At 33.7% G+C, this 24,267-nt stretch overlaps 1 protein-coding gene and 1 non-coding gene across 6 annotated transcripts in view; both read left to right on the top strand.

Annotated features, from left to right (window-relative positions):
* KCNN2 (potassium calcium-activated channel subfamily N member 2) overlaps positions 1–24,267 on the top strand; it is a 213,430-nt gene that overhangs the window by 138,019 nt on the left and 51,144 nt on the right. For all 5 annotated transcript variants that reach the window (XM_074281989.1, XM_074281988.1, XM_074281990.1 and 2 more), the window contains one exon: positions 20,486–20,627. In XM_074281989.1, the coding sequence (XP_074138090.1) occupies positions 20,486–20,627 (142 nt within the window). The remainder of the gene's footprint in view (positions 1–20,485; positions 20,628–24,267) is intronic.
* LOC141552301 (U6 spliceosomal RNA) lies at positions 7,534–7,639 on the top strand. Its single transcript, XR_012485106.1, has one exon. It is a non-coding gene; the product is annotated as a U6 spliceosomal RNA (small nuclear RNA).

Below are 24,267 nucleotides of genomic sequence, written 5' to 3'. Positions count from 1 at the left end.
TTGTAGTTAAGTCACGAGAGTATACAGCACAAATTTTATGTTTGGATGCATCTGTGTTGGTCCTTTAAGAGGAACTTTAGAAACCTTTTCTTCAAGAATCCATCTCCAATTATGTAACAGTCTGGATATCTTTAATGGAGACCCATGTGTAAAATTTGGAGCCATGGCTAATAAAATTTGCCACTCTGGGATGGTTTCACAGCACACATTAACTTGTGCATTAGTATAAAAGGTGTATATCTTATCAGGTCTTATCCCAGATAATTGTACTGCTCTCTTAATGGCCTTTAATAAAATTCTAGCCACAAGCACTGGGTAAGGAGTAAGCCTTTGTTCTGGTTGTGCTGGAAGATTCACCCACTCTATCAATCACACTGTCTCCTTGATGAAGGACTGCTGTGGGTGCCTCTTGTGTAGCAAAAACTGATATTCAACCACATTGGATAAAGCTAGTTCAACTTCTCTTAAAGCCTCTTGAGCTTCTTTTGTAAGCTGGCATGGTAAGTTTAAAGCACTGTCTCCCCTTAAAATGTCATATAATGGTTGTAATTGATAAGTAGTCAAGCCTAACACTGGACACATCCATTGAATATCTCCTATCAATTTCTGAAAGTCATTTAATGTGTTTAGTTTCTCTTTCTCAAGGAAAGTTTTTGTACTGTAAGCACCTTAGGGTATACTTCATATCCTAAATATTTAAAAGGAGCATGTCTTTGAATTTTTTCTAGAGCTATATGCAATTTATAATTCCTTAGTGTTCTATGGTCTTTTGTAGACATACTTCTAACGTGTTCCTCAGATGCACATCCCAATATATCATCTGTGCAACGTAATAACATTACTTTTGGAAATGCTTTTGTTACTGGAGTAAGAGCAGCAGCAACATACATTTGACATATAGTAGGGCTGTTTTTCATTCCCTGTGGCAAAACTGTCCATTCATATCTTTTATAAGGCTCAGCTAAGTTAACGCTGGGCACTGAAAAGGCAAATCTTTTCATATCCTCCTTATCTAGAGGGATAGAATAGAAACAATCCTTAATGTCTATAACCCAAAGAGGCCATTCTCTAGGCAATTGAGTAGGAGATGGAAGTCCAGGTTGAAGAGTTCCCCGTAGTTTCCATCTGTTCATTTACCTTTCTTAAATCAGTCAACATCCTCCATTTTCCAGATTTCTTTTTTACATCAAATACTGGGGAATTCCAAGGACTTAGAGAAGGTTGTAAGTGTCCTTGGTCAAGTTGTTCCTGTACTATGTCTAATAAGGCCTGAATTTTATCACTACCTAAGGGCCACTGTTCTATCCACACTGGTGTGTCAGTTTTCCATTGGATAGGAACAGATGAAAGTGTTGGCAGGCCTTCAACAGCAGCCCTGCCTAAAAAAACAAAGTACTCATTTTTAACCCTAATTGTTGTAAAATGTCTCTTCCCCACAGATTGATAAGGATTTTTTCAACTATGAAAGGAATAAAAACTCCTGTTTTACCTTGAAAAGTCCATCTCAAAGAGGTAGTACTAACTTCAGCTCTATTGATCCTCCTACATCAGTGGCTTTGGCCAGTTGGCACATCTAATGACTGTATGATCTGCACCAGTGTCTACCAGTCCTTCTAATGATATGCCATTTATATAGATAGTGAGCATAGGTCGGTCAGCTGTCACAGCTGCTTTCCATTATATTCCTAGATTTTGCTGCTTGGAGTCAGAATGTGGGTGACTATCACTAGGTTGCTTATTAGGGGCCAGTATCAATAAACCTGATGCCACTATTTCTCCTGGTTGATAAGTCACACATTGTCTACCTGTGTTAGTGACTGGAATATTATTTACACATTCTCCAGTTTCCCACATCAGTGTATGGATAGACACTGTTTTGTAAGTACACTCAGGAGGTGAAATGGTCAAGCCTACTGTGCCTGGAGGCAAGGGATCCATAGGCTGGAGAGGAACAGATTTCATCTCTCCAGGGGGTATCTCAGTTGTCTCAGCCGTATACAACTGTACCCTCCCCAATTATAATCCCTTTCTCCCATCAGATGGCTTCCTGGCTGATTGGTCACGTGTGGGTATTGGATTTCTAAGTACACTCTGGGTGTGGCATTGGCTGCCATCATGCCCCAAGTGTTTTTTGCCTGGGGACCTGGGGGTGGGCCCCTCATCCCGGTTCCCTTAATGAGTCTACATTCTGATGCCCAATGGAACCCTCTGTTGCATTTTGGACATTGGGTACTGGGTCTTGTTCTCCCACCCTGTTTTCTTATTCTGTCTCTATGCCAACATTGAGCTTTCTGATGCCCTACTTTGCCACATTGAAAGCATTGATGAGTATCTCTCGAAGTCCCTTATCCAAAGAGGCCCTGTCTTCCCATGTTGGGATCTTGGGAAGTCTGGATCATAGCCTAGCTAAAAAAGGCATTTGTGCCCACTGTGGCACAGCGTCTTATGATCTCCTCTAAAGGGGCATTCTTGTGTAGTCCTAGTATAATTCTTCTGCAAACCTCATTAGCATTTTTTTTTAGCAATTTGTCTTATCAAAATGTCTGTTACTGCATTTTTACCATTAGTCCGTATGACAGCTGTATGCAAATATCCCACAAAATCAACAAAGGGTTCATTTGGCCCTTGTGCAATTTTTGTGAAGGCCTCACCCTTGTTGTTTTTACCGGGGCAAAAAGCCCATGTTTTGATAGCACCAGCAGCAATTTGCTCATATGGTGCTATGGGGTAATTAATCTGTACTGAAATGTCTGTATAAGAAACTATACCTGTTAGTTGGTCATAGGTGATTGGAGGATTAACTCCACTTTGACTATTTTGTTGGGCTTGTGTCTTACAGAGCTCATTGTATTTAGAAAGCCACAACAAGTTTTGTCCAGGTTCTAAGCATATCCTTCCTATACATTTCTAGTCACTAGGAGTTAAGACTCCATAAGCCAAATTCTGTAATAACATCTTAACATAAGTTGATATAGCCCCATAAAGAGTGCAAGCCTTTTTCAGGTCTTTGAGGACGTCTATATCAAAAGGAGTGTATCTTCTACTCTCTTGACATGAAGAGTTAAACTGTTGAATCACGGGATATATTTAGAGCTTCAGATCACCTATATCCTTCCCTTCTTTTTTAGCTTTAAGTACTGCATTTTGCAATCTAGTCATAGGAGGGGGTGATTGCTAGTGGGGAGGTACTGGTGATATCACCGCCCCTCCCACTACTCTTCCTCCCTTCATCCCGGAAAGTGGAGTTGATGGGGGCATGTCAATAATCTACTACCTAGGCGGGTTGAAGCTTCCTAAGAGAGCCAGAATCACCATGACTTTGAACCTCATTTAAGTCCCCATGCCCTCTGGCAATATGGTCATTAGACTGTACTTTGTGTTCCTCTTTTTCCTCACATTTCCTCATCTGGCGGTTTCTAAAACTTTTACTTTTTCTATAACTTGCAAGATTCTTTAAGGCCAATTGAATTATGTTGTATATATAGAATGCTTCCATGGAAATTGAATGAGGACCTCTATTATTGTAATATTCACAGAGTTGTTCTCCCACAAGTTTCCAATTATCTAAATTTATTTCTTCTTCCTCTAAGAACCAAGAGGACGTGCGTCCTAATGTACCCAAGAGTCTAGCAATCTGTTCCCAGGTTATAATTAAACTTTGCCTCTCAATTAACTTAAGTACCCTTTGGGGCGGGGGTGTGGGTGGGGCTGAGGATGCCCAATCTAGCTGCCCAATTTCAGCTAGAAAAGGTTACTAGTTTAGCTCTTAACAAAGTTCCCTGTTTGTCTATTAAAATACTCACCTAATTTCCTGATCATCAGAGGACTTCTTCAGTGAAAGTAGGGTGCTTGGCCCACACGTTGGGCGCCAATTGTTGTGACTTCCTGAGCACCTTGGATATCTTAGAATCAGCCAGAATCAGATAAGCAAAAGTCTTTATTCTTGGTCTTTTGGGGTCCCTGTCAAGGGATTAGATAGAATCTTCACACCTCCTTTCTCTCTCTCCACTGCCAAAGAATGATCCTACTTGTCCTACTTCACCCTCTGATCTCTCTCACCCTTTTCTGTCCACACCACAGATGAGGCAGCACAGAATAATTGAGCAGGGTCATCCTCCAAACATATGTACAAGCATAGTATTGTCCAATTGGTAATTAGCTTCAAGTGCTTGGTTATCTCCATTAAGTGCATCTGCTCAGTTTTAGCTCTTTACACTGTCATATTTAACTTTTCTAAAATTTTGTAAATCTCATTAACTTCTTGTTGTGTGTGTGTATGTGTGTGTGTGTGTGTGTGTTTTGTTGTTGTTGTTAGATTTACCTAGGTCTAAGTGGAGAAAGTTGTAGTCACCCACCGATATAGAAAGAGTTTCTTCAGCTTTTTTAAACTCAGGATTCCTTTTCACGTAAGACATTTTTACATGACCTCAGCCATATAGGTATATGAAATAGGCATACAGTCAAACATTTACTGATGATAAATCATAATTTTGTGACACCCACATTCAGTTACACAACTCCACATTGGGTCAGAACTCACAATTTAAGGAGCTTTGGTCTATGGTACCTTTTTTTCAAGATTTAATTGCTTCCTTATCTATTTTTGCTTTTGCTTTGTCTGAAATCATTGCTAGTCATGGTTGTTTTTGTTGTTATTGCCGTTTGTTTTTAACTTCAATTGAAACATAATAGTAGATCCTGTTCTAGCCCCTTACCTTTACACTATGTATGTCTCTTTGCTTCAAAAATATTTCTTGTAAATAGCATATTGTAGGATTCTGGTTCTTGATCTGTTGTTTAGACTAGGTATACAATGGTATTTAACATTTACTTCTTAATATGTTTTAATTGTAGCTGTGGTGGGGGACACAAAACATCTGCTTCAAAGTGGATCTGAAACAATTTTCTGTATTGATCATGAACTAGGACTATTCAGTAATAGAATACCTGAAGTTGACTTACTCCAAATATGTGTTTTTGTTGTTGACTTTGAGCTCAATTAACTTTTTTTTTTTTAAGAATAGTCTTATTCACTTAACAGAATTCTTGATTCTGTACCTACACAATTTAATTATGCACAATTAATTGTGTAAAATCTAGGTACAAAATGCAGTATAGCAGTGCCATCTAGTGACTAGGTAATATATTTTCATTGAATAGAAAAGTTATCCCTCACTAACTGCCATGCACTTGAAAAACAGTAATAGTAGTTCCTAAAATAATAACCACTGTTGAAATTTCCTGCTATCTACAAAAAATAGCTTCAAATATCAATTTAAATATTAAATTAAAATATGCTTTATCACACAGCAAGAAAACATATAGCAATACCCCTATTTTAACAATCAAAAAATTGTGCCATTCGAAAGTAATTATTAAACACTGGTGATTCTAATATAGCCTTATTTCTTGTCATCCCTTTTATAATATATCATTGTATACCTCAGCCTATCCATGATTTTGATGTAGTATATAAAATCCATGAACTCGCTGGTTTTAAGAGTACAATAATATTCCTAATTATAGAATCCTTTTTATTAACAGAAATAGAAATTCCCAATAGAGCAAAAATATGACTGATAAAAAACCACATACCTGACTCCCTTTTTTGAATGTTTAGTTGTTGCTTGAACTAAAGGCTATTATTTGCTATATAGCCTTTCAAAGTTCACCTTTTTTTCTATTAATGAATTGTTTCTTTATTTAAAATACTTTGTCTTTTTTGGACTAGATTATGTATAATTTTTACTCAGTTGTTTCTCCTGTTTGCAAAGCTTCTTTTCAGTACTCATTGGTGACTTTCACCATGATAAAAGAAGAAATATTTACCAGTACAAAAAATGTACTGACTTGTTAACTTTGTGTACTTCAAAAATAATGGGAGCAATAAGTTTTATGCATGTAGAATTGAATAAGGAAAATTGAAGCAAATTTCAAGAAAAAAATTCTTAAGAAAAACAGTGACCTATGTGCCAGGATCTATAAAGAACTAGTGTTTAATACTACCTAATATACTTCTTTTTCTTTTATTATTTGTTTGAATGAGAACCTGTACCTAATTCAGTTTTCTCATTTTACTAATGAAAAACTAAGGCCAAGATCATAAACAATTTGCCTAATATCATTCATGCTCTAACTAGGTGTTCTGACACTGAATCCACGTTTCTGAAATGTTGATATCCTTTTGAATGAAAATAGAGAAGGGCAGAACCAAGATGGCCAAGGAAAATCTGAGTTCCCCCAAATTTCATTCCAAACAATATTAAAATAATGGCTCAAAACAAATTCTGGATGGGTATAATCAACAGAAAGGATGAAGTGAAACAGTTTTCTAGCCCAAGACAGCTTCAAAGGTTTGCAGAGAGATATATCTCACTACATGGAGCACAATTCAGTACAGGTTGCTCTTGGCAAGTGAGCAAAGGATTTTATAGATAACTAATTGAATTAGTACAATGGTAGTTTCCAGAGCTTCTTAACCCACAAATAGTAGGGAGGTTAGACAATTGCTCAGAATGATATCACAAGGGTTTCTTTACTAGCACAGTGAGCAGGACTCTTACATTGTCCATGGTCAGATCTGGGTCCCAATACTAGGGTAAGGAAGATTACTAGAAGGAATAGGGACTCTGATCACAGTTCATGGATAAAAGTCAGTACTTGTAGTTGCACATGGACCATAGCACAGATCAAGATAGCAGCAATTACACCTCTCCTTAGGTCATACTAAATTAGAAGAACTGAAAATTTGTAGACCAGAAGTGACTCTGAAAACAACAGCACAAAAACCCCCTGTAATTTGGGACTGTGTCCCCTAAACTCCAAGTGCAGAACCCAACTTTAACATAAAGTTAAAATTCAAAAAGTAAGCTGGGGAAATGAGCAAACAACTATTACAAGAAAACAACAAAGATCCTGACCATATGGTAACAGGGAAGATCAAAATACACACTCAAAATACAACTAAGTCAAAACTACTATATCCAAAAATTCAAAGACAAAGATGGATTGGTCTCAGAGCCAAAATGAATTCCTGGAAGAGCACAAAAAGGATTTTAAAATTCAAATAAGATAAGTAAAGGAAGAATTGGGAAACAAAATGACAGTGATACAAAAAAATCATGAAAAAGAATTCACAGCTTGGTAAAGGAGGAACAAAAATACTGAAAAAAAAGTTACATCAATAGTAGACATATATGCCAAATGGTATAGCATCCAAATTCTTAAAGAAAAAAGCTAGAGTTAAACTACTAGAGAACTTTAACTTTTCCCTTTCAGAACCAGAAAAATCTAACCAAAAAATAAGCAAGAAAAGAGTTAGTGAGATTAATGGAATTTTAGAAAAGTTAGGTTTCATAGACTTTCAGAGAAATTTTAATTAGAATAAAAAGGAATATCACCTACACAAAACAAGCATATATTAGAACATGAAAACATCACAACAAAAAGCAGAAAGACATTCTTTTCAGATCAAAGTAAAATAAAATTACATTTATAAAGGGGCTGTGAAAACAGAGATTAAAAGTTGATTGGGTGTTTGCTTTGCAGTACTTATGCTAAAATTAAAGCAATACAGAGAAGATTAACATAGTCCCTGTGCTGAGATGACATGGAAACTTGTGAAGCCTTCTATATGTTTTTTTTTTTTTAAGTTAATTTGAGATCTAAATAATCTAAAAATTTGAGTGGATCAAAGAACAAATTATAGAAACAATAATTACCTTAAAGAGAATGACAACAATGAGATCGTATGCTAAAATTCATGAGAGGAAGTCAAAGCAGTACTTAGGAGAAAAATTTTTTATCTTTAAATGCTCATATCAATTTAATACAGAAAAAGTAAATCAATAAATTGAATGTGCAACTCAAAAAAAAATCTAGAAAGAACAAATTTTAAAATTCCCTATTAACAAACTGGAAAACTAAAAATCAAAAGAGACAAATAAAATTGGAAGTAAGAAGACTATTGAACTAATAAGTAAAAGTAGGAGCTGGTTTCCATCCTAAAAAACAAATAAACAAAAACAAAAAAACCCCAGTAAAATAGATAAAACATTGGTTAATTTTATTTAAAAATAAAGAAAACCAAATAACTGGTTTCAAAAAATGAAAAAATTGAATTCTCTGCCAATGAAAATAAAATCAAAGAAATTATTCAAAGCTATTTTGCCCATTTTTATTTCAATAAATCTACCAATATAAGTGAAATGAATGAATATTTACATAACAAATATGCTCTGGTTAACAAGAGATAGAATATTTAATAATTGTGTTTGAAAAAGAAATCATGCAGGTATTAATGAGCTCCCTAAGTAAAAAACTCCCTTGACCAAATGGAATGACAAGTGAATTCTATCAAACATTTCAAGAACAAGTAATTCCAATGTTATATAAACTGTTTGGAAAAAGAGACAAAGAAGGAGTCCTACCAAATTCCTTTTAGAAAACAAATATAATGCTGATAGCTAAACTGGGGTGAGGGGAAGAAAAAAGAAAACTATAGACCAATTTTCATGTTGTAATATTGCTGCAAAAAAATTAAATATAAATCTAATAAGGAGATTATGGCAATTTATCACAAATATCATAAAATAACCAGGTAGTATTTATATCTTGAATCCAAAGCATGTTCAATATTAGGAAAACTATCAGCATAATTGACTGTATCAAAAACTAAAACAACCAAAATCATATGATTATCTCAATAGATACAAAAAATGTTTTTTGACAAAATACAACATTTATTCATATTAAAAATACTAGAGATCATAAGAATAAGTGGAGCTTTCCTTAAAATGTTTAGTATCTATTTAAAACCATCAGCAAACATTATTTATAGTAGTGATAAGCTTGAAGACTTCCCAATAAAATCAGAGGTGACGGAAGATGTCCATTATTACCCTTATTATTTAATACTAAATAATACAAGAATAGAAATAATACTAGAAATGGTAATTATAGCAATAAGAAGAATTAGAATAGTTTATGAGGAATAAAACTATTACTCTTTATAGATGATTTGTCTTTTTTACTCTAACCCAAGTATTATAAGTTCTATTTAAGATCGTTATTTTATCTCAATGTATTTTTCTATCTCACATGTGTTTCTTACAAACAATATACTGTTGAATTCTGGTTTCTAATCTATTCTGATATGCTCTTCCATTTTGTGAATGAGTTCATCCTTTTCAGATTCCAATTTTGATTGTTTAATGCATATTTCATTTTATTCTGTTTTTTAATACTTATCCTTTGATTTTTTTTCTTCCTGCCCCCTCTTTGAGTGCTTTGCTTCTAACCAATGCCTCCATAATTCTACCCGTTGTTTCCTTAATCCCGCTCTTTTCTATGTCCTTATAAGGGGAGATATATTTCTGAAGCCAAATATATGTATATGGTATTTTTTTCCTCTAACTAGTTCAGGTAAAAGAAAGATTTAATATTCATCTTTTCCCTGCCCCCATTATTCCTTTCTTTTCCTTTTCCATTTATGTGAGTTAATTTTCCCTATTCTTCCTGCCCCTTTTGCCCTCTCCCAAAATACTCTTCTTTCATATCCATTCCATTTTTCTCTTGAGGTTATCAAAATATAATAGAACCACTCCCAAGTTCTCTATACTCCTTCTAAGACTCTAAGTGATGATAAAGTTCTGAAATATTACATATATCAGTTCCCCATATAAGAGTGTAAGCAGGTTAACCTTCTTCCCACTCATGTTTACCTGTTTATGCTTTTCATGATTCCTGTGTATATCAGATTTTCTACTCAAATCTGGTCTTTTCTTCAGGAATGATTGGGAGTCTACTATTTCATTAAAAATCTATTTTTTCCTTACAAAATAAGACTTCATTTTCTGGGTAGATTATTCTTGATTGTAAGTCAAGATCCTTTGTCTTTTGGAATACCATATTCCAGGGTCTCTACATCTTAACATTAGAAGCTACTAAATCATATGTGATCCTGATTGTGACTACTCAGTATTTGAATTTTTTATTTCTGTATGTTTGCAATATTTTTTTCTTGACCTGGAAACTCTGGATTTTAATATTCCTGGAAGTATTCATTTTCAGGTTTCTTTCAAGAAGTAAAAAAAAAAAATGTTTTTATGCTATATGTAAAAAGTTTTTAACATTTATTTTTTAAAATTTTTATTTCTAAGGTCTCCCCTTTGCTGTTCCTTGAGAAAACAGGCAATTTGATAAAAATTACATATATACAGTCATGAAAAACATATTTTCATGTTAACTATGTTTTGGAAGAAAATACAGACCCAAAAGAACAAATAAGAAAAAATAATTTTTAAAAAATCTTACAATCCGCATTCACATTCCACCAATTCTTTCTCTGTAATTGAATAGCATTTTTCATCATGAGCTTTCCATAATGATTAAAAAGTCACACACATACACACATGTATATGTATATATACATATATATGTGTGTGTGTGCATAAATGTATATATGTATGGATGTACATAAATATAAATAAAATTATTTTATTTCTTTGTATGTTTCTTTGTATGGAAAGAACATCTTTCTTCATATGTCCTTTTTTTTTTTTTTTTTTTTTTTTTTTCCCTGAGGCTGGGGTTAAGTGACTTGCCCAGGGTCATATAGCTAGAAAGTGTTAAGTGTCTAAGACCAGATTTGAACTCCAGTCCTCCTGAATTCAAGGCTGGTGCTCTATCCACTGCGCCACCTAGCTGCCCCTTCATATGTCCTTTATAATTAACTTGGGTATTTATAATAATCAAAATAACTTATTTACTCAAAAATCATTTTTAAGCTGTTACTATATAAAATATTCTCTTGATTCTGCTCATTTTGCTCTTTCCATGTTTTCCTAAGATCATTAAGCTTTTCATTTCTTTTTTTATTCTATGTTTTAAGTTTTTTGTTTTCCCCAATTACATGTAAAACAATTTTTACATTTATTTTTAATATTTTTATTCCAGATACTTTCCCTTACTCCCTCTTCACCCCTGTTGAGAACGTACTTGTGAAGTTCTGCAAAACATGTCCATAAAAGTGATGTTGGGAAAGGAAATATAGATCTCCCCCCCAAAAAAACCCTTAAGAAAAAAAGTATGTTTTAGTCTGTATTCAGATAGAATCAGTTCCTTCTCTGGGTATGTGTAGCATTTTTCATCAGAAGTCCTTCAAAATACTCTTGGATCACTGTATTGCTGAGAACAGCAAAGTCATTCACAGCTGATGATCCCATAATATTGCTACTACTTTGTATACAGTACATTTCACTTTGCTTAAATTCATGGAGGACTTTCCGAGTTTTTCTGAGAGCATCCTGCTTATCATTTTTCCATCATAATCACATACTATAATTTATTCAGTCATTTCCCAGTTGATGCCCATTGATTTTCAATTTCTGTGTCCTGAGAAAAGAGCTAATATAAATATTTTTGTAATATAGGGCCATTTCTTTTTCTTAAATCAATTTTTGGATTTAGAAGTGGTATTGTTAAAGGATATGCATGATTATATAGCCCTTTGGGCATAGTTCACATACTTGAATCATTTATCAGTTGGGGAATGGTTCTTATTTTTTTTATTTTTTGACTCAGTTCCTTATACATTTGAAAAGTAAGATCATAATCAAAGAAACTTGCTTCAGAATTATTTTCATAATTATTATTGCTAATTATTTCCCCCATTTATTCTTTTCTTTCTTTCCTTTCACCCTGTTCTTTCTCAAAAATGTTTTGCTTCTGACTGTCCTTCCTATCTCAATATGTCCTCTCTCCTATCACCCTTCCCCTTCTCATATCCCTTTCCCTTCATAATTTCCTGAAGGATAAGATGGATTTCTATACCTATATCAAGTTTGTTATTTCCTCTTTGAGCCAATTCTGTTGAGTAAGGTTTACCTTCTCCCTCTATCTTCTCTATTTCCCTTCACTATAAAAGCTTTTTCTTACCTCTTTTATGGAAGATAATTTATACCATTCTACTTCTCCCTTTTCTTTTATCCCAGTACATTCTTCTTACCTCTTAATTTTTTTTGGATATTATCCCTTCATATTCAACTCACACCTGTGTCCTCTCTCTATGTATACTATTTCTAATTGCACTAATAATGAGAATGTTCTTATGTTACAATATATTCCCATATAGCAATGTAAACAGATAAACCTCATTAAGTACTTTATGACTTCCCTTTCTTGATTACCTCCTTATGATTTTTCTGACTCTTGTATTCAAAAATCAGATTTCCTATTCAGTTCTGGTCTTTTCTTATCATCAAGATTACTTGAAAGTCTTCTATTTCATTGAATTTTTACCTTTCCACCTGAAGGATTATACTCATTTTGCTAGATATGTGATTCTTGGTTGTACTCTTAGCTCTATTGCTCTCCAGAATATTATATTCCTTTTCCTCCAGTTATTTAATGCAGAAGCTACTAAATCTTCTGTTATCTTGACTGTGTCTCCACTATACTTGAACTATTTATTTCTAGATGCTTGCAATATTTTCTCCTTGACCTTGGAGTTCTGGAATTTGGCTATGATATTTCTTAGAGTTTTCATCCTGGGAGCTCTTTTAGGAGGTGACTGGTGGATTCTTTCAATTTCTATTTTTCACTCTAGTTCTAGACAGTTTTCCTTGATAATTTCCTAAGATAATATCTAGGCTCTTTTATTGATCATCGCTTTCAGGTATATCAATAATTCTTTTTTATTGAAGCTTTTTATTTACAAAGCATATTCATGGGTAATTTTTCCAACATTGACCCTTGCATAACCTTTTGTTGCAAATTTTTCCCTCCTTCCCCCTACCCCTACCCCTAGCTGGCAGGTAGTCCAATACATGTTAAATATGTTGAAATACATATTAGATCCAAAATATGTATACATATTTATACAAATATCTTGTTGCACAAGAAAAGTCAGATCAAGAAGGAAGAAAAAGAAAAACTAAGAAAGAAAGCACAATGCAAGCAAATAACAACAGATAGAGTGAGAATGTGATGTTGTGTTCCACATTCTATTCCCACAGTTATCTCTCTGGTAGATGATTCTCTTCATCACTGCACAATTGGAATTGTTTTGAATCATCTCAATGTTGAAGAGAGCCATGTCTATCAGAATTGATAGCCATATAGTCTTGTTGTTGCTGTGTTATATCAATAATTCTTAAATAATCTCTCCTAAATCTGTTTTCTAGGTCAGTTTTTTTCCAATGAGATATTTCACATCATTTTCTATTTTTTCATTTCTATGGTTTTGTTTTATTGTTTCTTGATTTCTCATGAAGTCATTAGTTTCCATTTGCTTAATTCTAATTTTTAAGGAATTATTTTCCTCAATGAGCTTTTCTATCTCCTTTCCCATTTGGCTAATTTTGCTTTTTCATGGCATTCTTCTCATTAACATTTTGTATTTCCTTTTGTATCACTCTCATTATTCTTCCCAATTTTCCCTCTACCTCTCTTACTTGATTTTCAAAATTTCTTTGTTAAAGTAGGGCTCTACTTAATACTTCCTAGCTGTGTGACTCTGGGCAAGTCACTTAACCCCAGCCTCAGGAAAAAAAAAAAGTAGAGCTCTATTTCCAGGGTGACGTATGCAATGTCCCAAATTTCATGGTATTTCTATAACAGTTTTCATATATTCTTCTAAGAACCCATACCCAGATCTGAGTGTGAGCAAAGCAACAAAGTCCTGCCTCAGTGCTAGCAAAAAGGTCCCCTGCAATCTCCTCCTGGCCAGCCATTTAGTCCCCCTACTTGGAAGCCATCATTGTCACTGCTACTAGCACAGCTGTTGATTCAGTGGCTCTTAAAACCTGCTTCTGATTTGCTGGGGCTCCCCTCACATCCTTGTGCAACAGCATTTTCTTGCTGACCTTCTAAGTCTTCCTTGGCCAATTTGGGCTGAGGTCTGGAGATTTCTGGAATCTGGAATGTGCTGGTGCAGCCTGTATTGTGACTATGTTCCATTCACCCTAATGCAACAGATCCCTCCTGCCAACCTTTGGGCTTTGTGTTAATGCTGTGCTCTGCACTCACATGGTTTGGGGTGAGGTGATGTTTAGTCTGAACTTCTTTCCTCATATCTTTTTGTTGTTTCATCAGCTGGAACTGGAGCCTAAAATATTGCATGGCTTTCAAAAAAGCATGATCTATTGGGAGGTCTATTCACTTCCTCATCTAAGTTCTGTATAATTCAGATTTCTATCCAAATTTGCCTTTATCTATTTGGTTTTTTATTGGAAGTTTCTCATACTCGATACAGCTATTCTTGGCCCACTAGAAGCATCTGAACTGTTCTTCCCCTTTGGTCTAGAACATTGTACTTTGCTCCTGAGATCCAAGCTACACAGTTACCATTTGCTTTCTAGAATTTGTTTCAAATATCAATGCTTGTGATTGTTTCTTTTCATCCTGGATCTGTGGCCTAGTGCTCCTGTATTCAACTCTTGCTCAGGGATCTTCTGGGATCTTTTCCTCATGCCCTGTTTGAATATTCTCTCAGTATTTTGGTACTAGAATTCTCTCTGTGATCTATCATCGCATCATCCTCATGGCACAATCATGCTATCCCTAAACCATCTTGAAATGGAAAAATGACTTATTGACACTTCTTCCTGTTCAGAATTACATCTGGTGCATTCTCTAGGTTGTGGTCCAGAGACAAGAAGGTTGGAAGAATGAGCAAACAAACAAACAACAACAACAAAAAAAAAGACCTATAATAAAAGGGGACACTTTGAAAGAAAAAAAAAAAAGAACAGTCCATGTCCTTGAGGAATTCACAGTCCAATGGGGAAGATAACATGCAAACAGCTATATACAACAAGCTTTATACAAGATAAATAGGAAATGATCAAGAAAAGGAAGACAATAGAATTTTGAGGGATTGGGAAAAGATTCCAGGAGGTGAGATATAAACTGGAACTCAAAGAAAGTGAGAAAATTCAGCAAGAAGGGATGAAAAGGGAAAATATTCCAGACATTCCAGCCAAAATCGGTAGAATCTAGAAAATAGAGTATTTTGTTCTAGTAATAACAAGGAGGCCAGTGAATTAGAAAGGTAATGGCAGAGGAAGGGGGTAAGTTATGAAGGTCTTTTAATGCCAAACAGGATTTTGTATTTGATCTTAGAAATAATAGGTAGTCACTGGGGTTTATTATTGAAGGGGTTTGCATAGAGTATCATCAAACTTTTTCAATAAACCAGGCATGAGATTATGAGAACCTGTATCAAGTTGATAGAAATGCCAGATTGTAAGAAAAGGTAACATGAGACATGTTTTAAAGCTAAAATTGACAGAACTTGGCAACAAATTGGATATGAGAGGTGGAGATGGAGAATGTAGTAAGAGAGTTAGTTAGAAGTTGAGGTTCTCATTTCACAACTTTCGGATTGGCTAAGATGACAAGAAAAGTCAATGATAAATGATGGAGAATAAGTGGGAAAACGAACACTATTGCATTGTTGGTGAAGTTGTGAAATGATCCAGTCTTTCTGGAGAACAATTTGGAAGTATGCCCAAAGACCTATAAAACGATGCATACCCTTTGATCCAGCAATATCTCTACTGAATCTGTATCCTAAGGGATCATAAAAAGAGAAAAGGACTCACATGGGCAAAAAATGTTTGTAGCAACCTTTTTGAAGGGGCAAGGAACTGAAATTAAGTGAATGCCCATCAGTTGGAGAATGGTTGAATAAGTTATGCTATATGGATGTAATGGAATATTATTGTTCTATAAGAAATGCCAAGCAGGCTGATTTCAGAAAAGCCTGGAAAGACTTATATGAATTGATGCTAAGTGAAGTGAGTAGTATCAAGAGATCATTGTACACAACAACAACAAGATTATGTGATGATCAATTGTGATGGACTTGGCTCTTTTCAACAATGAGGTGATTCAAGGCAATTTCAGTAGACTTGTAATGAAAAGAGCCATTCACATCCAGAGAGACAACCATAAAAACATAGTATTTTCACTTTTTTTAATGTTAGTGATTGTTTGCTTGAGTTTTTTCCTCAATTTTTTTTCTTTCATATTATTTCCTCTGATCTTTCTTGTTCAGCATGACATATATAGAAATATGTTTAGAAGAACTGCACATGTTTAACCTATATTGGATGCTTGTTGTCTTTGGGAGGGGTTGGAAAGGAGGGAGAGAGAAAAATTTGGAACACAAGGTTTTGCAAAGGTGAATGTTGAAAATTATCTTTGCATGTATTTGGGAAAAGAAAAGATATTTTTAAAGGAGTTGAGGTACTGAGCCTGATACAACGATTGTTCAGCAGTAATAGAGAACTTTGGAAGGAGCAGAGTATGTAGGGGAAACTATAGAGTTCAGTTTTGGACATTTGGACTTCAAGAGGTCTTCAGGACATTTAATTCAAGATATTTAATATACACACTTTTCATGATTTGCTCTGGTCTTCACTATTCACTATCTAAGGACCAACTTCTTCATAGCCCTCAATATTACTGGGCCAGCAGAAGAGTTAGGAAGGGAATATAATGACTTTTTTCTTAAACTTAGACTCTTTAAAAAAACTCTAATAAGCTAGTCTTTAAATATCCTCATTATTAGTGCCAACTACCACAGAATCACAGTAACCTTTCTGTTCCTTTTTTAGTAACCCCTTAATGATATCAATAATTCACATTATTACATTTCTTTAATGTTTGAAAACTCATCTTCACAACATTCCAATGAGTTTGACTTAACAAGTATTATCCTTATTTTAGGACTGTTAAAGTTAGAGTGTAGAGAGATTAAATCTGTTACCAAATGCTTTATGCAAAATTTGAATCCAGAACTTATGAATCTTGGATCTAGCACTCTGGAACTACACTACACTGCCTTTCATGCTTAAAATTTGGTCATCTGACATCCACCTGAAGATCTTGTGAAGCAGCCCATTCCATTTTTGCAGTTCTATTTATTATGTTCTTCCTTATATTAATTCAGTTAATTTAGCCACTCTCAAAGCCACTATTTTAATATAAATATTTAAATATATAAAATAATGTAATATTTAATGCAAAGCCCTCAAACATCTAAAAGAATAGATCCCAGTATATTTGTTACTCTAAATGACTTTTCTAAAATTTGATGTGTACAGGTCACACACAACCTAACTCAAAATTTTCTAATTGCTCCCATTTTTTTCCAGGATGAAATATAATTTTCTCTGTTCAGCATTTAAAACCCTTCACAACCTTTCTACCTTATCAGACTTCTCATACTTTCCTCCCCTCTCTGAACCAAATAATTCAGCCACCCTAACCTTCATTATTTTCTTCATTCACATCACTCCAACTTCTGATTCTGTGCCCTTTCTTATGCATGGTATTCTCTCCCTCCTCACCTCTTTATCCCAGCTTTTTTTGCCCTCTTTTAAGAATTACCTCAAATTTTCTACACACTGCCTTCCTTCCAAGATCAATCAGTCAGAATTTATTAAGCATCTTGTGTCAGATACTGTGCTAAGTCCTGAGTATGCAAAAAATAAAAAATCAAAACAGACCAGTTTTCAAGGAGCTCACAGTCTACAGGAAGAGACAACACACAATCAAATACAAATAAACTATATGCAAGATAACTGGAACTATCAGAGGGAAATAGAGAAAATTAGGAATTGGGTTAGCTTGTTCAAGGAAACAGGAGGCCAGTGTCTTGAAATCACCAAGTATAAAGAGGTCATAAGAGGAATATAAGATGGAAGAAGATTGGAAAGCTCAGAGGAGGAGATTATAAAGGACTTTGAATAACACATTTATCATTTTCTCCATCATAATCAATCTTAGGGTAAAACATTCTTGCCCCACATTCCCAGCATCTCTTTATGTTATTTTCCAATATTGATATTTAAGCTCTTTAAGAGTAAATATTTGCATCCCTAGCTCTTGACACAGTGCCTGATATAGTGTAAATAAATGATATCTATCTAGTTACTCTGTAAATCAAAGACATGAAAATAAGTGTGGAAAAAGTTATAGTGGACTGCTTCAAGTCATTGAATGAAATGAAATGATGCTACACAGTAAATTAGTTAGGATTAGTTGAGATTCAAGCTTGTCCTAAGATGTTTGTATTAAAAAAAAAAAAAAAAATTCAGATTGAGCATTTGCATGGAAGACCAGACTGTAGAAGAGAGCAATCAAGTCTTTCAGTCCCCTGATAGAGAATTGCTTAGGGAAGGGAATGAGTGAGATAGAGAAGGTAAGAGCATCAAAAAACTTCCCACTGACATCCTAGCAGTGTCCCCAGAACAATAATGGCTGGCATCCATTTCTACAGTACTATAGAACCTAAGAAAACTAAACATATTAAGGAAAGACAGCTTCAGGACTACAAGGAACTAAACAGAAAACTATACCATAAGTTGAATTTCACAACAATAGTATAAAGGTTGAAAAAGAATTCCAATGATCAGGAGTTGTGAGCTCTTTAATATTGAACCTTCTTTACTCTGTATCATGTATTCTGTGCCACATATCTTTGATTTGTTTTGTATTAAATCTTCTTATTGTATTATCTTAGTAAATACCTATTTCTCAAAGCTAATTAAGCCTGGTTAGCTGACTTCAAATCATAATCACTTCAAATAATAAGCACAATAGTTTTAGAAAATCTCTCCCAAATCCTGAAGGTTTTGAAGGAAAAAAAATTATTAGTTGATCACTAGGGACCCAACCTATTAGTGCTATTGGGAGGGGGGGGGGTGATTAGTGCTATAGGGTTCCAGGTGAATTCTAGAACTTGTGTCGTTTAAATTTAAATTAAACATTTTAAATGCTAGGTGCAGAGTATTTAAAAAGAGATTCTAGAAATATAAAAACAAAGTAAAGCAAGGTAGTATAATGGATAGAGTAAAGGCCCTAGAGTCAGGAAACTTGAATTCAAAAGTGGCCTCAGATACCCATTATCTGCAGGATCCTGGACAAATCACTAAACTTTGTCTCAATTTCTTAATTTGTCAACTGAAGATAATAGCACAGTGCCTATCAGATACTAAGTATTTAATAAGTGCTAGTCAATGACTTATATTCAAGGAATTTGCATTTTACTGATAAGGAGGCTAGGGAGAGAAAGGATAAATATGCACACAGTAAGTATGAATATAAAGTGAATATAAAGGAATGTGAACAGAGATAGTCCAATAATAACTGGAAGAATAAAAGAAACTATTCAAAGGAGCTATATTGAGCTGAACATTGAAGGAAGATAGATTCTGAATGGCAAAGAAAGGGAATGTTGTACATTCCAGATATGGGAAATGGCTAGTACAAATTAATGGAGATAGATGATACAATATCAAATTCAGGGAACAACATGATCATACAATTTATCTGGAAAATAAAGTCTATGAGCATATAAAATAGCTTAATTAGATATTCCTTCCCCATTCCAAACACATAATACTTGAAAGTGCCTAAACAATTCCAATAGACTCAGGATAGAAAATGCCATATGCATCCAGAGAAAGAACTAGAGACTGAATATGGATTGAAGCATATTATTTTCACTCTTTTTTTGTTTGTTTTTTCTTTTTTGTGTTTTTCCCTTTTTGTCTGATTTTTCTTGCACAACAGACAAAAATGGAAATATGTTTAAAAGAATTACATATATTTAAACCTACAAAAGATTGCTTGTTGTCTTGAGAAGTAGGGAGGTAAGAGAGGAAGAGAGAAAAATTTGGGACACAGAGTCTTACCAAAATGAATGTTGAAAACTATCTCCACAAGCATTTGGAAAAATAAAATGCTGCTGAGAAAAATAAATAAAGTAATTCCTCTTTAAAAAAAAAAAAAAAAGAAAGAAAGAAAGAAAAAAAGAAAAAAAAAAAGGACATATCTTGCATTCTTTTTTTTTTCAGACTTCTATCTCATGCTTTATAGTATAGTAGCCTTACATAGTATCTGACCCCATAAATAGTACATCACAGTTAAGGACTATGTAATTTTGTTCAAAAATTTCATCAGTGATAGAGCCAGGTAGAAGCTAAATGTCCTAGGTGCAAGTCAAACTATGTTTCTGGATTTTCATCTTTTCTCTAGTTAATTCAACAAGATGAGTATGTTAAGTGGAGTTTATGAATCATCCATGTCTAAATAATATGAGAAGTTAATTGATACCACCAAATTTTTACAAGGTTTAAAGACATTGTCTCAAATTCACAGTTTTGCCTATAAAACAAGTCCATTTGTGCTACTACTCTGTTTTTCCTTACAAGGATTTATTTGTTAATTATATTCATCTTTCATTCACATATTCATCTTAACAGAGGAAGGTTATGTAATAGAGCTTGGACAATCTTTTTTTAAGCAGTTTGTAATTTATTTATCATTTAACCACCCCTAATCTACCATTTCACAAAATAATACAATAGCTTAGGGAGGAAGTTTAAAAAATAATTTTAAGACAAGTATATTTTCCCCTAAGTTGCCCAGTGTTTACATTGGTTAGTTGATAAAGGTTTTTTCTTTTTTTCAGATACCATGATCAACAAGATGTCACTAGCAATTTCCTTGGAGCAATGTGGTTGATTTCAATAACTTTTCTCTCCATTGGTTATGGTGACATGGTACCTAATACATATTGTGGAAAAGGAGTCTGTTTACTTACTGGAATTATGGTAAGTGACATTTCCTTCTCTCCACTTCCTTTAAACACTGCTTTAATTCAGTACCAGTAAGAATATAGTTAGGTTTTTGGGGTTTTTTTTTTATAATGAGCCAAGTCACTTCAAATTAATTTTCTAGTTTCTTCCTTACAGATAACTAACATGAATTTGTCCTTTTTGCCCATCTCATTTTTTTTTCTTTTCAATTCTTCATTTCATGGAATTCCTTTAATGTAAAACATATTGTAAATAGTCTCTACATCAGTCTATACATTGTCACTTCTTTTTAGAGCCAGGATACATTATAGTTAACTGAGAAGTTTTTAAGAGAAAAATTTAAAGCACAAAATCCTGCTAAATTTTAAGCAAACTGTTCAATTGTTTTGCTAACATAAGATGCTACTTGGGACAATATAGTTGATTGACACTTTTATCATAAATAACTTTACATTTCTAAACACATAAAGCATTTAATACTTTGTAATATTTATTTTTAGTTGTCCTAAGTCTTTTAGGTCGCTGGTTCTCTGTATCCAAGTTCATTTAATCTTTGCCTTTTATGGAGTTTATTTAGTACATATCATCATCATAAACCTTATTTTTTTTCTTCTTAGGTTTTCAAGTATGATAATGAATGGGAATTGTGAACTCTTTAGGTTCTGGGAATTACAAAGGGACCTGTTGTTTGGGGTTTTTGAAGTCAAACACATGACCTAATTATAACTACGTTCAATTACAAGATTACCAATGACAACTCAGGGCCTTAATTATTAGTCCTAATTATAAAACATATATAATTTCTGTTGCAATTTGTTGGTATTTGCATGGTATAAGACAATCTACTTTCAGTACTGTTGTGAAAATTATTTGTCCTATTTAATTTATATGGCATCTTATTTCTTACATTGTATGTTTCACATGGCATCATTTCCTTTGTTTTCCAAATACAGAATGATGTAATGATGTTGATAATTATAACAAAAGTCTTTCTAAAAAGTCACATAACAAGTTATTATTTATTTAAATACCTCACAATTATAAGATATTTTCCACTAGCTTTCTAATTAGAAGGTTCCTTTGGGTCCTCCTTTATGGAAAAGTTTTTCTCTGACTTTGAATCTTATGGGCTGATAGAGTGACTTCTGTATTGTTGGATAAAAGCTAAATCCAACATTATTCTTTCTTGCCTACCAGCTATACATTATCTTTCCTTGACTTTTCCTCATCCCAAATCCAATTATCTTCCAACAATTCCATTTCCTTTCTCAACATCATAAATTTCTGATTTTGACGTATTTGGCTCCATTATCGATTCTTATTTTAGAATATAACTTTAAAAATTGAAATCTATGAACATCATCATGTACATTTTTATTAAATGACTGTCACATATGTAGGATAGTATAATGATAAATTCTGATTAAATTGTGCACTAAGAGAATAATTAAACATAAAAAGGTATTTGAAAAGCAATGCAACTCCTACTTTCTAAACTTACATTCTCAAATTCCAATTTTATACTACATAAATTAGCCTCCACCTCCCATCCCATACTCCTTTCCTGCTCAAAGACTTTTGTCTAATTGATATCTAATTACTTACCTAGAATGAATCTATCAGAAATGCTTTACTTGTTTGTGGAAAACTCCACTCATCTTTTGTGAATGGTACAATTTATATTTCATGGATCTATTGGACTATTTCCATATAGTTTGACTAGATAATTTATCTGATTCTGCACTACAACGTAGAAGTTTGAGGGAGGTGATCCTAGGATGATATTCATTAATTCCATTAAATAAATTAGCTTCTATATGTTATATGTATATCTCTCATGATGTTTTCATGAATTTGGACTATGAATGGACATTGTTTTCCAAAAAACTGGGTTAGTGAACTTTTGCCCAGACTGTACAAAATGAATCCATTTTTAAGAGCCACTTAGAATAACTTTTAATGACTAGGTATGATAGGAGCCACTTGTCTTTATGCAAAGTTTTCCTTAATCAGCATTGAAACTATCTTTCAAACCTAAAGACTTAAGCTACTAGCATTAGTTGAGTTATAAATAGCCATGAATGGCTGCAGGTGTTCGCTCTGGTGCTTGGTTGGTAGTAAATGATGGATAGTTCAGGCAAGGGCTTCACTCAACTAAATCAAGTAAAGGGACTCTCAGTGCCTATCAGTCTCCTTTAATTAACTGTTGAATGACTCACAAGACTTTCATTTTGTTCCAATATCAAACCTAAACTACTATAGAACTTGACCTAAGGTAAGTGCAGTCCAGAACAACAGGGCAGAGTACAGCAGAACTAACATTTCTTTATTCTCTGTTGTCTCGCAAGACAATATCCACTCATCAAAAATATCACCCCAAAGTGCTATTTGATTTCTTTTGAGTTTTCAATCAAGACATAAGTTGTTATTTCAGGTGTTTATTTTATTTATTTAGACATAGACTGCCACTCTTTGGTTGGTTGTTTTCTTATGACTAGTTCTCCTTAACTCACTCAGACTAGAAATTCAGAAGCCATTCATGGGGCCTGATCCTTAGCCTGATCTCATCATTGATCATCCCAGAAGCTTTAATTTGTTGAGTTATTGCTATCTGAGCTGGTTCACATTTTTCTTAGACATCCTTTTGACGGCTGTTTCCCAAGCCACACTATGTGTATCTAAGAGTTAATATAGATATCCTATTGCTTTCATCCAACTACACCTCAGAATGGCTAATCCACCAGTCACATTCTCCTCTACCCTCAGAAGTAGCTTAGTCCTCAGGGACTAAGCATATGTTTGTTTGAATAAGTGAACATTTATTCACTTAAGTGAATCCTTTCCCATCCATCTTGAGTTTTATGAGGAAGAATGTGCTATTCTTAAAACAAAAGAAGTATTGTCACTGATTATCTTGTATTATTATCTCTGAAAAGGATAAAAAAAGTGTTCATTCTTATCATTTTTATTAAGTTGAATTTTCATTAATAGTGTGAGTATGTGTGTTAGAGACATGTGGAGAGTATGAGTTTGATATGCTATGACATTTGTGATTTTTGCAGTTTTGTATCAGAACACAATTCTTTCTTTGCTTATACCTAACAGGGCTCCCACATTTTAATAACACTAGAACACACTAGAAAATTAGCATGATTATATCCATTCCATAAAGTTGAATTAATTATTTCATGCCATAACAATAATAAATATTAGCATTTTTATAGAAAAGCTTCAATCTTAAAGTGATTTTATAATTTATAATTTTTAAATGAAGAAAGATTATCTATAGAAATATTTAATCATTTTAGAAGAGAATATAAGTTTAAAATAAGTCATTTCCTTTGCTCCAGGGACTTTACAATTTAGTAGATAATGCCAATAAAGTACTTAAACAGGATAGCTAATGACATCAATAAGAAGTAAAACTTGCTATAGGTAAGTTGACTACCCACTTATTTTAAGCTAACCTATCTTGCTTTTACTGCATTGGTAGAGTATGGCTTGTTTTCATCAAGGAATTATTATAATACTGTATAGATGAAATTCTTTGAAGGAATATAGTTGATGATAGAAACCCATGTCAATGATTTTTTTCTATTTAGAAGAATTGAAAAATATAATTATCACAGCAAAATTTTATAAAAATGAATTTTCT

Source organism: Sminthopsis crassicaudata, chromosome 1 (assembly GCF_048593235.1).
Source record: "Sminthopsis crassicaudata isolate SCR6 chromosome 1, ASM4859323v1, whole genome shotgun sequence".
NCBI lineage: Eukaryota > Metazoa > Chordata > Mammalia > Dasyuromorphia > Dasyuridae > Sminthopsis > Sminthopsis crassicaudata.
The sequence above is the reverse complement of the archived record's forward strand: the minus strand, read 5'-3'. Positions and strand labels throughout refer to the sequence as shown.